This window comes from Eleutherodactylus coqui, chromosome 4 (genome assembly GCF_035609145.1).
Source record: "Eleutherodactylus coqui strain aEleCoq1 chromosome 4, aEleCoq1.hap1, whole genome shotgun sequence".
NCBI classification, from domain to species: Eukaryota; Metazoa; Chordata; class Amphibia; order Anura; family Eleutherodactylidae; genus Eleutherodactylus; species Eleutherodactylus coqui.
In genome coordinates this window covers 56,202,642-56,215,035 of record NC_089840.1, presented here as the reverse complement: position 1 = coordinate 56,215,035, position 12,394 = coordinate 56,202,642, and the positions used below count along the sequence as shown (strand labels likewise).

General features: G+C 43.7%; 1 protein-coding gene across 1 annotated transcript in view; it reads left to right on the top strand.

Annotated features, from left to right (window-relative positions):
• The window catches only part of TRPV1 (transient receptor potential cation channel subfamily V member 1), a 42,415-nt gene extending 39,346 nt beyond the window's left edge, over nucleotides 1-3,069 (top strand). The window contains exon 16 of the mRNA XM_066598586.1: nucleotides 2,652-3,069. Within this exon, the coding sequence (XP_066454683.1) occupies nucleotides 2,652-2,809 (158 nt within the window). The 3' untranslated portion in view covers nucleotides 2,810-3,069. The remainder of the gene's footprint in view (nucleotides 1-2,651) is intronic.
• The last annotated feature ends 9,325 nt before the right edge of the window (nucleotides 3,070-12,394 follow it).

The window sequence follows — 12,394 nt, the reverse complement described above, 5'->3', positions numbered from 1 at the left end:
AATAACTTCTATTCTTGGTATAACCCCTTTAATAACACAGATTGCATTAAATCCTTATCTTCCCTTAGTTGTGACTGCAGGAAGCCAGGATGTTATCATTTAGATCTATGTTTATGCAGAAGAATCGCAGATCTTTATATAAAAAAAGAGAGCTCTGAACACTATAAAATTATATACTATCCTACCAAAAGTAATTAGACACCTGAAGAAGTCTAATTATGGAAAATCCATATTCTTCAACCAATGTAAAATAGGCTGGATTTGTGACAAGGCATTTTGCTCTGTTGGAAGTATTCCAAGAGTATTGCCTCATTTTCAGCAGCACAATGTTGTCCAGAATGTCAGGGTACACCTCAGTGTTCATGATTTTTGTCACTACAACCAACGGACCGAGACCATGCCATATAAACCATCCCCAGACCATAATGGAACCTTCACTGTACTTAACTGTTGGCACAACACACTCATACAAAAAGCATTCCCCAGGCTCCTCCACACCCAGGTACCTCCATTTGATTTGAAGCTGGAGTAGTCTGGTTTATCACTCCATATAACGATCTTCCATTGCTCAACTGTCCAATGGTGACACTCCTTGCACCATTGTGGACAGACTAATGCATCTTTTTTGAGATCTCACCAGACATTTGTAGGATGAATGGAGGGAAATACCAGCTGAAGTCTATCAGATGTTAGTAGGAAGTATGCCGCAGAGAGTATCTGATGTCATTAGGGCCAAAGGAGGCCCCACCAAGTATTAACATATGGAAATAAATACTACTTTTGATTCTTGCTCAGATGTCCAGATACTTTTAGTAGAATACTGTATTGAGAAATTAATTAACCTAGAATTTTGGACCCAAAAACGACATGACGATAAAAGGTAAATATTCACTTTAGGTACCATGGGAAGGTGCAGCACTATGTACATGCATGACTTCAAAATTCAAGCTTTGAAGAGTATTATAAGTCATGAGGTTTAAAATATTCTTTTCAGTGTTGAAACTGCTTTTCCCATAACTCTAATCTTCGCCTGAGAAAACTAGAAGTTCAATGATCTGTCTGTAATGTGCAGTCCTAGTCTGATGGGCCATGGGGAGAACATGTGACTGCGCTTTGTGCCATAGGCACTTTGTATATCACTGTAGGAGGGGAACATCTCGGTAATACAATATTGATGGAATATGGCAGAATTGTTTTCTGTTATTATGAAAAAACAAAAATTCTGTGGAGGTAAAGTAGGGCCCCCTAGACTTCTACGGCTCTAGGAGTGCAGTTCCGTATAGTGTGGTTCTTGTATAGAGCCATAGTATGGCTGAGTATATGAGGGCTAAGACATTGCGCAATTTAGTATTCTATCCTTCTGTTAGCCTTACCATCAAGCGTTCTGTCACTTTTGATGGTAAGGCTAGCGCAGTGTACAGCACTATTCTGGACATCCTGACGAAGCGGATGCTATCCAGCTAGAGATGAGCGAGCGTACTCGCTAAGGCAAACTACTCGAGCGAGTAATGCCTTATGCGAGTACCTGCCCGCTCGTCTCAAAAGATTTGGTTGACGTCGGGGGGCGGAGAGGGGGAAGGAACGGGAAGGGGAGATCTCTCTCTCACTCTCTCCTCCCCCCCCCCCCCCCCCGCTCCCCCCTGCTTACTCCCGCAACTCACCAATCTCCCCCACCGGCACCCAAATCTTTTGAGACGAGCGGGCAGGTACTTGCATAAGGCACTACTCGCTTAGTAGTTTGCCTTAGCGAGTACGCTCGCTCATCTCTATATCCAGCCCATTATGACATTATTGGAGATTGCTGTTCTAGTACTGTGGATCGGGTTCTTCTAAAAGGCATGACCTGATATAGTCAGAATTGTTGCTGTGCTGCTTTTCTCCTGTGGACACCCATTTTGAGTCAGTGGGTTCCGTTGGGAACCGTGCAGATCCCTGGTGCAAAGGATCCAACACGATGCTGTAGCTTCCTTTGTAAGCGAAAGCCACGGTGCACAAGTAAACAGCCTTAAGGCCCTTTTACACACTATGATTATTGCTCAAAAGTCGCTCAAAAGCCATCTTTTGAGCAATAATTGTTGCGTGTAAATGTGCCCATCTTTCACTTCTCTGCCGAATGATGATTCTATGTTCGGCATAAAATCCATTGTTTTGCAGAAGAGCTGATAGCGAGGATTTCATGCTTTGTTCTCCGCGGGGAGCGCTGATAACATTGTCTCAGCTGTCCATCCCACAGTAGAACAGAGGGAATGTATTCAGAGAACAGACCACCCACTGTTCTCTGAATATAGCTCCTCCAGGCTCACATGCATTAATAAGCTACTAATTGGCATTAGTACCAATTAGTAGTTTATGCAAAATGATTGCTCAAAAGCCATCTTTTGAGCGATCATCTTTGTGTGTAAATGGGCCCTTACAGGCTATGTTTAAAAATGTAACTTAATTTTGGTCATAAATCAGCTAGAAGTTCATTCAGGAAAGAAAAGAAAAGGGCGAGAGACTGAACCAGTAGACAAGCTCTCTGACAGATTTCACTGTGAACATCATTCTGCAGCTTGTGCATAATGTGATACATAGAAGCTGCAAAATGCTTTTCAGCCAAAAATACATGCATGACATTCTGAATAAAGATTTTGTGATTATTCTATTTCTAGCAAAAACATGGAAGACCTTTGTACCGCACATCAGAGAATTCAGCATCAAAGGGAAAAGAAACAAAGAGCCAGAAGAGCCTGGTATACCGCTGCAGCCTATATCTGAGGGTATAACGGAACAGGACTCATTTGAAGATGGGACAGCCAAGCCAATGTAGACTGGACAGACTGGTGTTACATCATCCAGTGATGTGATCTTATTGTTACATCCAGTCAAATACTGTATAGGGTTATTACAGCTTAGGTAACCCGTATCATTAGGGCAATCAGTCATATGTTCTGATGTGGTACATTTCCATTCTGTTGACAAAACATAAAGCAGAAGGTTACATGCATATGTTTGACTAATGCAAAAGCTATTGTCATTGTCTTAGTTCTACTGAAATAAAGAGATGACACGATCAGTTTAGAAACCATATTTATATCATGTATATATGTGTATGTATGTATGTGTATATATATATATACATATCTTTAGTATTTACAGTACCCAAATGCTCAGGTCCGCGTTATTCGAGTTGAGCTTTTTGTAAAATTCGAGAGCTCTACTCGAGTAACGAACCCCATTGGCTACAATGGGAGACTCGAGCATTTTTGTATGTGGGACACCGGGTGCCGAGCTTTTTTTTCCCTCTCTCTCTCTCTTTCTCCCTCTCTCTCTCCCAAGAGCCAAAAACTGGGGCAGGGTCGAACACGGCTTGATGCTCGTTCGAGTACCGAGCACCATTGAGTACGCTAATACTCGAATGACCATCAAGCTCGGCAGAGTATGTTCGCTCAACTCTACTAAGGATGCTTTCAAAAATAGAAGTGCTCATAGTTTATTTTTATAAATTAACAAAATTCAAAGTGAATGAACAAAAGAAATCTAAATCAAATCAATATTTGGTTTGACCAGCCTTTGTGTTCAAAACAGCATCAATTCGTGTAGATACACTTGCACACAGTTTTTGAAGGAATTTGGCAGGGAAGTTATTCCAAACATCTTGGAGAACTCACCACAGATCTTCCATGGATGTAGGCTTGCTCAAATTCTTCTGTCTCTTTATGTAATCCAACAATAAACTCTGTGATGTAGAGATCAGGGCTCTGTTGGGGCCATATCAGCACTTCCAGGACTCCTTGTTCTTCTTTATGCTAAAGATAGTTGTTCATGACATTGGCTGTATGTTTGAGGTCATTTTCCTGCTGCAGAATAAATTTGGAGGCAATCAGACACCTCCTTGATGGTATCACATGATGGATAAGTATCTGCCTTTTGTTACAGTCAAACATTACAAAGTTTGACTCGTCAGTCCACAGAACCTGCTGACGTTTTTCTGCATCCTGGTTTCTATGTTTTTGCTTGGCCTTGTTTCAACATAGAAGGTACGGCTCTTTGGCTGCAATTCTTCCATGAAGACTACTTCTGGCCAGCGTCTTTGAACAGTAGCTGGGTGTACATTGGTCCCACTAGTTCTGAGCTGATGGCACAGATGCACGTCTTCCAATCTTGAAGGAAAGTAAATATGATATGTCTTCCATCAAATTTAATTGGCCGACCGCCGCTGCGTCTACAATCCTTAACGTTGCATATTTTTTGTGCTTCTTCAAAAGGGCTTCAACTAGAGATGAGCGAGCACCCAAATGTTCGGCTCCGCATTATTAGAGTCAAGCTTTTCGTAAAATTTGAGAGCTCTACTCGAGTAATGAACCCCATTAACTACAATGGGAGACTCGAGCATTTTTGTATGTGGGACGCCGGGTGCAGAGCTTTTTTTTTCTTTTTTTCTTGGTTCGTTTTCTCTCTCTGTCTCGACAAAAAAATTTGCCAATGACGTGTGCTGCGTTGCGTCGAGGAGGGGCCAAAAAAGGCACGTCACAGTGGGGAGGAGCCAAAAGCTGGGGCCGGGTCGAACACGGTGTGATGCTCGTTCAAGTAACAAGCACCATCGAGTACGCTAATGCTCGAACGAGCATCAAGCTCGGCAGAGTATGTTCGTTCAACTCTAGCTTCAACAGCACATCATGAAACCGCAGTCTGCTTTGAAATGTTTGCCTGCGAGAGACCTTGCTAATTCAGTATATCTACCTTGTGTATTGCTGCTGTGCTCACTCTTGCCATGGTATATGACCTGTGACATGAAACTGTCTTCCGTAACCTCACCTTTGTAGCAAGGTTTGGCTGTTCTGCACCCACTTTTAAGCCTTCTGTACAGTTGTTTTTGTTTCAGTCAATGACTGTATTTCAATCAACATATGAAAATGATGATTATCATCACCTGATTGGTTAATCATACACCTGACTACAATCCTGTAAAATCCCTGACTTTTTGTTGCTAGAAGAATTGATGCTGTTTTGAAGGAAAAGGGCGGTCACACCAAATATTGACTTGAATTAGATTTCTCTTCTGTTCATTCACTTTGCACTTTGGTAATTGACAAAAATAAATATATATATATATATACTTACCAAGGCCAGCTTTACACGACCAGCTTTTTACTGCAGAATCTGCGGTCGGCGTTTGCACGGAGGATCCACAACAATCAACATGCAATGAAAGGTATTGAAACTTGCTTTTTCCTTCACACTTGCGGAAACTAATTGCGATTTCCACGAGCGGAGGAAAAATCGCAGCACGCTTTATCTTGCTGCGGACTGCCTGAAGTCAATGGAAACCATCCATCCTGCTGCCCATCTGTAATTCACATTGTGGATAGACTGTGGGTACCTGTGTTATCGCTTAGTAACGGCGCAGGAAAAACAAATATTAAAAAAAATATCTGTACTGCGTATGACTGACAGCAAGCGTCCGCGGACATCCGCAGTAAAGAAATGACAGGTACGCAGGGTCACCGGCTGAGGTCAGAGCCGGATTCTGCTGTGGGAACCAGCAAGTGGAACTGGCCCTGCCTTGTGTAGGCGGCCTAAATGGAACCACAGAAATGTCTACCTGTTATATAATAATGTTCTGATGCTGAAGGGCTATATGGTGGACCGCTTTTCTATCTTTCTTACTTTTCAGAAGTTGTCACATTGTCTGTTTTGCACAGGTAACTTTGCAGATGACCAGTTTTTCACCTTTCATACTGACTGAAGTAATTCAGCCATAGTTATATGTAGTATGTGCTTGCCCTGTGTGGTAGGCGATGCCCTTAGTCCCACAAGGAGAATATGTTTTAAGGCCCATCTTCATCTATGCTGACCATGTGCAGATCTACTTGTAATGGCATCATAAACTGTCTTGTCATCATTGCACACACAGTTGTTTGTGAATCATTCCATATGAAATAGACCCTTGTAGTAAGTAGAGATGAGCGAGTGTACTCGGAAAAGCACTACTCGCTCGAGTAATTGGCTTTATCCGAGTATCGCTGTGCTCGTCCCTGAAGATTCGGGTGCCGCTGCGGCTGACAGGTGAGTCGCAGTGGGGAGCAGGAGAGAGCGGGCGGGAGAGAGGGAGAGAAAGATCTCCCCTCCGTTCCTCCCCACTCTCCCCTGCAGCTCCCCGCTCCGTGCCGGCACCCGAATCTTCAGGGACGAGCACAGCGATACTCGGATAAAGCAAATTACTCGAGCGAGTAGTGCTTTTCCGAGTACGCTCGCTCATCTCTAGTAGTAAGTCATGGGCTCCATCGTCAGCTCTGAATGGGTTTGTCTTCTGCTGGGGCCTATCATTGTGTAAGAGGCTGGGGATCCTCTGGTGCTCCAGACCGACCATGCTGATATGGTAGTCATGAAATAACATACAGCTAGAGGTTAAGAAATAAGAAAAAACAACACTTCTACCATCTGTAAAGCCACTCTCCAAACTTCTGAAATAAAGAAGGTAATGATTCATGACGATTCTGCTTTTATTTATTTTTGCCAAATCTTGAATGTTAAGCACAAAACTGAGATACAGCATAGAAAATCTCAGTTTTGAAAGTCCAGTCCCCATCAGAAGTGAAGGATCTGGCGCACACATTAGTTCTCAGACACTTTGCAAAAGTACTTTGTTTCTATGTTCCTTCACGCTTATGTTGCTGATCGTCATCACGGTCTTCATAGAGTACAATTCTCCTGATCATTAACATTGGATTATATGACGGGCACATGGGGCACATGTTCTGGGGTATTCTCCAGCTTCAAGACCAAGGGGACATCTACCATCCATACTTCTTCAAGAATCGGAGGAGAGGTTTCCATGCATGCGTGTGACTCTTTTTTTGAAATGTAGGGGAGTCTCTTGCATGGATGTCTCTATAACTCCCATACATTTTAGTAGAGAGTGTCACACATAGATATTGGCACTTCACCTGTATGTGACTGTGATCGGAGTCTGGTGGGGGGTTTTCACCCAATTTTTTTTTTTGCTTCCATCAATCGTAGAGGGGACTCGTCACCAGATTCATGCCGCACCACAGGCAACATGAAATCGGGAGAGGTATTTCCAGTGCAGCGATGTATATTTTATTCTGAAATGCTGCGTTGTTTCAGAATAAACATACTTTTAATCAAACTCGGAACAACACATTTCGAGTCACTGGGATCGACTGCACCAACCTCTCCCCACCCCGATCATCTAGTAGAGTGACCGCCCCTCTCCCTGCTTGTGTATCAGAAGAGAGCTGTCATTCTAGATGATTGGGGCAAGGAGAGGCCAACACAGCCCATCCCCAGGAGTCTGAGCGCCATTCAAAGTATGTCTATTCTGAAATGGCACAGCATTACAGAATAAGACACACAGGCTCAGTATACATAACTGTCCCGGGTTTACGTTGTCCATTGTTTGAATAGCATGACCCTGATGTCAGGTTCGCCTTTATATAATCACACTGTCAGAATGTCATATCAGTCAGTACCTTCCTATTGCTGATACAGAGTGCTGATTGGTAAATCTCTAACAACTGATAGACGGTTTACTTAGGTCTTTTCTTTAGCGAAAGGGAATTGCTAAATAATATGTTAAATATTTTGGACGGTTTAGATTACGTTTAATTGTTCCTGTGACCAGTGTTGCTGACTAGAGATGAGCGAGCACGCTCGTTTAAGGCTGATACTAGCAAGCATCGGTCTTCTCGAGTAACTGATTACTTGTCCGAGCAAATGCAGAGAGGCGGCGGGGGTGAGCGGGGGGCGGGGTAGAGAGAGAGATCTCTCTCTCCCCCCTGCCGCTCCTTGCCTCCCGCCGCCCCCCCTCCCCCCTGCATTTGCTCGGACGAGTAATCAGTTACTCGAGAAGAACGATGCTTGCTAGTATCAGCCTTAAACGAGCGTGCTCGCTCATCTCTATTGCCGACTTGAATTTTTCATTTTCCTGGACAATTTATTCAAAAATCATGGATAGTCAACATTTTTTACAGACACATTAGAAAACCATAATAAATAATGATTATAAGTGACACGTTTATAGGTCAAATACTGATATGAACTAATGACCAGCATTTAATGTGAGCTGTAAAATGCTAATAAGGCCGCCTGCACACGAGCGGAAATCCCGCCCCGGGATTTCCCGCGGGATTTCCGCCGCTGAAAGTTTGCATAGGAGTGCATTAAAATACGCACTGCTATGCAGATGGCCGCGGTTTGGCCGCGCGAAATCTCCATGTCCTAATTTTCTGCGGGGCACGCACTCACCCGGCCGCCGGCTCCGGTCTGCGCATGCGCCGGCTGCGCGGCAGCCGGCACATGAAAGAGGCGGGGCCGCCAGGCGCGGGTGAGTACGCGCTCGTCCCTGCAGGCGCTCGGGTCGGATCGCGCGGCGAGATTTCTCGCTGCCGGATCCGACCCACTCGTCTGCAAGCGGCCTAACTGAGGATGGTTAACTATTTAGTTGTTGCCAACTCTGGGTCACCCTATGCATCAACTCTCACCATTTTTTAACTGGCAAATAGTCATGCCAGTGTCTGCCATGATTGTATCTAACCAGCGAGTTCTTTGACGACCTCTTCTTCGTGAACCACTGATGAATCCTTACATAATATCTTTCCCCAGTCTGTTTGCTCACATAATGTGTCCAAAATAAGACAGCTTTTGCTCTGAAATCTTCGCCTCTAGGCACGCTTTTGATTTGACATGATCTAGTACCTCCTTGTTACTGATTCTCGCTGTTCATGGGATCTGAAGCGTTCTTCTCCAGCACCATACCTCAAAAGTGTCTAACTGCCTTCTGTCATCCTTTTTAAGTGTCCAGCTTTCACAAGCAGAAGTTACAATGGGAAAAATAAATGCATTTTTTAGGCAGCACTTGGTTCTGAAACTGAGGTCTTTACTTTTCCAGATCAGGTCCATTCCTAGCCGAGCCGCACGACCCAGTCCATTTAATTTCTGAACTGCTTTCTCCATTGCGATTGATCGTGGACCCTCAGAATATGTAATCTGCTACAGCATCAATCTCTTCATTATTAATTTTGATGGTGGTTCTACCATTTCCAGCAGTTGTCGTGGTCTTTGTCTTTTTGATGTTTAAGGAGAGACCTTCTAGCTCACTCCTTTCTTTGACTGACATTATTAATTGTTCTAGATCATCTTGACTTTCTGCATGAAGGCTGGTATCCTCAGCATATCGCAGATTGTATATGTTCTGCCCTCTATTTTCAACCAATTTCTGACTCGGCCAAGCTGATTTTTCTCATAACTGCCTCAGCATACATGTTGAAAAGAAATGGTTGCACAATGCACCCTCGGCACACTCCTTTTCTGATTTTGAACCAGTCTGTGTCCCCAAATGGTGTTCAGACTGTTGTCTCCTGATTGATTTAGAGTGATCTTAGGAGCTCAATGAGATGGTCGGGACACCCATTTGTTTGAGGCAAATCCAGAGCTTCTAATGGTCTACACAATCGAAAGCAGGGGCGTAACTATAGAGGGTGCAGGGGATGCGGATGCACCCGGGCCCAGGGGCCTTAGGGGGCCCATAAGGCCTTTCTTCCCCAAATAGGGAGCCCAGTACTATGAATAAAGCATTATAGTTGGGGGCCCTGTTACAGGTTTTGCATTGGGGCCCAGAAGCTTCAAGTTATGCCTCTGTGCAGCATGGTTTAGGTATGGGTACAGATACAGATACAGATAGAGGGGGGGCCCAGCTCACGTTTTGCATCAGGGCCCCTGAGCCTTTAGTTACACCCCTGATCAAAAGCCTTGGTGTAGTCAATAAAACAGAGGCAGAGGTCTTTTTGGTATTCTCTTGCATTCTTCATGATCGGTCTCAGGTTTGAGATATGATCATGAGTGCCTCTGCCTTTTCGAAAAGCAGCTCGCACATCAGGTATTTCCCATTCCATGGTTGCTGCTAATCGTTTCTGAATAATCTTCAGCAGAACTTTGTTTGATGTGTTATCAGTGCAATTGTTCGGTAATTGCAGCAGTCACTTGCATCACTTTTTGGGGTATTTGGATGACCACCCTTTGGGCCAAGCTTTTCTTCCTAGACCTTTTGACATGGAGCTACCAGTAGAAGTATTCTTTTAAGGACTGCTTGCAACAATTCTGCTGGCAAATTGTCAGTTCCTGGTGCTTTGCGGTTTGGAAGTTGTTTTGATGCCCATTTGATTTCTGCTTCTGTGATGTTAGGCTCTGTATGGCCATAATCTGTCCTGCATTTAGCAGAGAGTGGTTGATTCCAGCATAAAGTACCGTATTTTTCGCTCTATAAGGGCTCTTACCCACTAGCAGTTTTTTTTTTTAACGCTGCGATATCGCTGCGTTTTTTTCCCGCAATGTTAATGGGACTTTCTAATGTTAAAATCGCATCACACGAAAATCACAGAAGCGCAAACTTGCGATTTTTGTGTGATGCGATTTTAACATTAGAAAGTCCCATTGACATTTGTAGAAAAAAAAAAGCTGCGATATCGCCGCGTTAAAAAAACGTTAGTGGGTAAAAGCCCTTAGACCCACTTTTTTTCCCCCTCCAAATTGGGGGGGAAGCGTCAGTACGTCCTATAGAGGGAGAGGGGGGGAAGGAGAGGCAGAAGGATCTGCCTGTATGGTGTATATATGTGTGCCTAGTTATGAACAGATGTATACACCATACATAACCATAATGAGACATTCCATGCAGGGTTCCTGGAAAGTTGGGTGACAACTAATAGAATCCTCATTACATTGTCACTCAGCTCTTCCAGGATCCTGAATGCCAGCTACAGTGTTATGCAAGCATATATACCACATGCATTGCTATAACTAGTCAAACATGGCATTCAGGGCTCCAGGAAAGCTGGGTGACAAGTAATAAGACCACCATTACATTTACCGTCAGCTGTCCCTGGATCCTAAATGGCAGGTTGACAAGTGGTATATATTCCTTCCAAGTCGGTACTACTGCTCTTTATTCCTCCTGTAATACCCCCCTGCCTGGTCTTGGGGAGTTCAAAATATATTTTTTCTATTTTCCTCCTCTAAAACCTAGGTGCGTCTTATCATCAGGTGTGTCTTATAAAGTGAAAAATACAGTACTTCGGTATACTCATGCCATCGATTTCTGACTGCTTCCTGATCCTGCAATTCTTTCCCATTTTTGCCTTTGATTGTTGCCTTTTTGGTAGCAAAAGTAGTTCTGGTCTTTTTTTACATAAGCACAGGGGCGTAACTGTGGGGATGCAGGGAATGGGGTTGCACCCAGGCCCAGGAGCCATAGGGGGCCCATAAGGCCTCTCTTCTCTATATAGGGAACCCAGTACTATAAGTAAAGCATAATAGTTGGGGGCCCTGTTACAAGTTTTGCATCGGGGCCCGGGAGCTTCAAGTTATGCCTCTGCATAAGTAAAAAAATTTCTGCTATGCCCTTTGGTATCCGCTTCTTCTAAATCCTTGCATCGGTCTGTCCAGTATTGTTCTTTGCAACATAGAAATCAGCACTTAGCTTCCTCACTCCGTCCTTCTTTCCTGCAGCCCTGGCTTTCTGCCATTGATTATAATAATTGCATTGTGTAACAATAACAAGTTATACGACTTGGTTACAACCATCATTATCATCCTGAATGTATCTTAGCAGAAGATCTCTCTATCTCCATCTGCAGCTCAGATGATTGTCCTGATACTGAATCAAGATCTCACTCTCCTTAAAAGCATGGCTGTAAGGTATTAACCCAGCCTTCAAATAACAAAGTGACCTAATGCTTAATCGACCTGACTCCCAATGGGCTGCAGCAGTGTGATTCTTGTTATAGCGATCCATAGACTTAATATAAGAATGATTCAATTGATACGTTAACTATCTGTTGGCTGTTTATATTAGACACATTATTCTGTGAGGGAAAAGCCAAGGTGTTTTCTGCCAAGCTATATTCCACTTAGTACAATGCCAGCACAGCTTGAGTTAGAGGGGTTCTCTGAGCAAATACTATTGATGACCTATCATCAGCATAGGTCATCAATAGTTGATCACCGAGGATCCGCTGCACAGGATCCCCGGCGAAGAGTTAATTGTCCAGCCCGCTGTTAGCGTTGCTGGGCCAGAAGTCTTCATCAGAGTTGGAGCAGGAAATCTCAGAGGCGGCTACACTCCCATTTAAATTATTCAATTAATTTGCCAAGTAAATGACTATAAAATGTGACTTTTCAAAATAAGCTGCTATGTTTGCTCATGAGGAATAACATTGTTTCTCGCCATTATATGACTTGTATCCTGTATTTAACACCATTTTATCCTCTGCCATCTTAGTGTCTAATTATCAGTTCTCTCTGAGCTGGTGGGAGAAGTCTACCTGCTATAATGTCTTAGTCTATACACTATATAGAGAGGAAAATGCAGATTCTGCCACCTATTTTTCTGTAGACA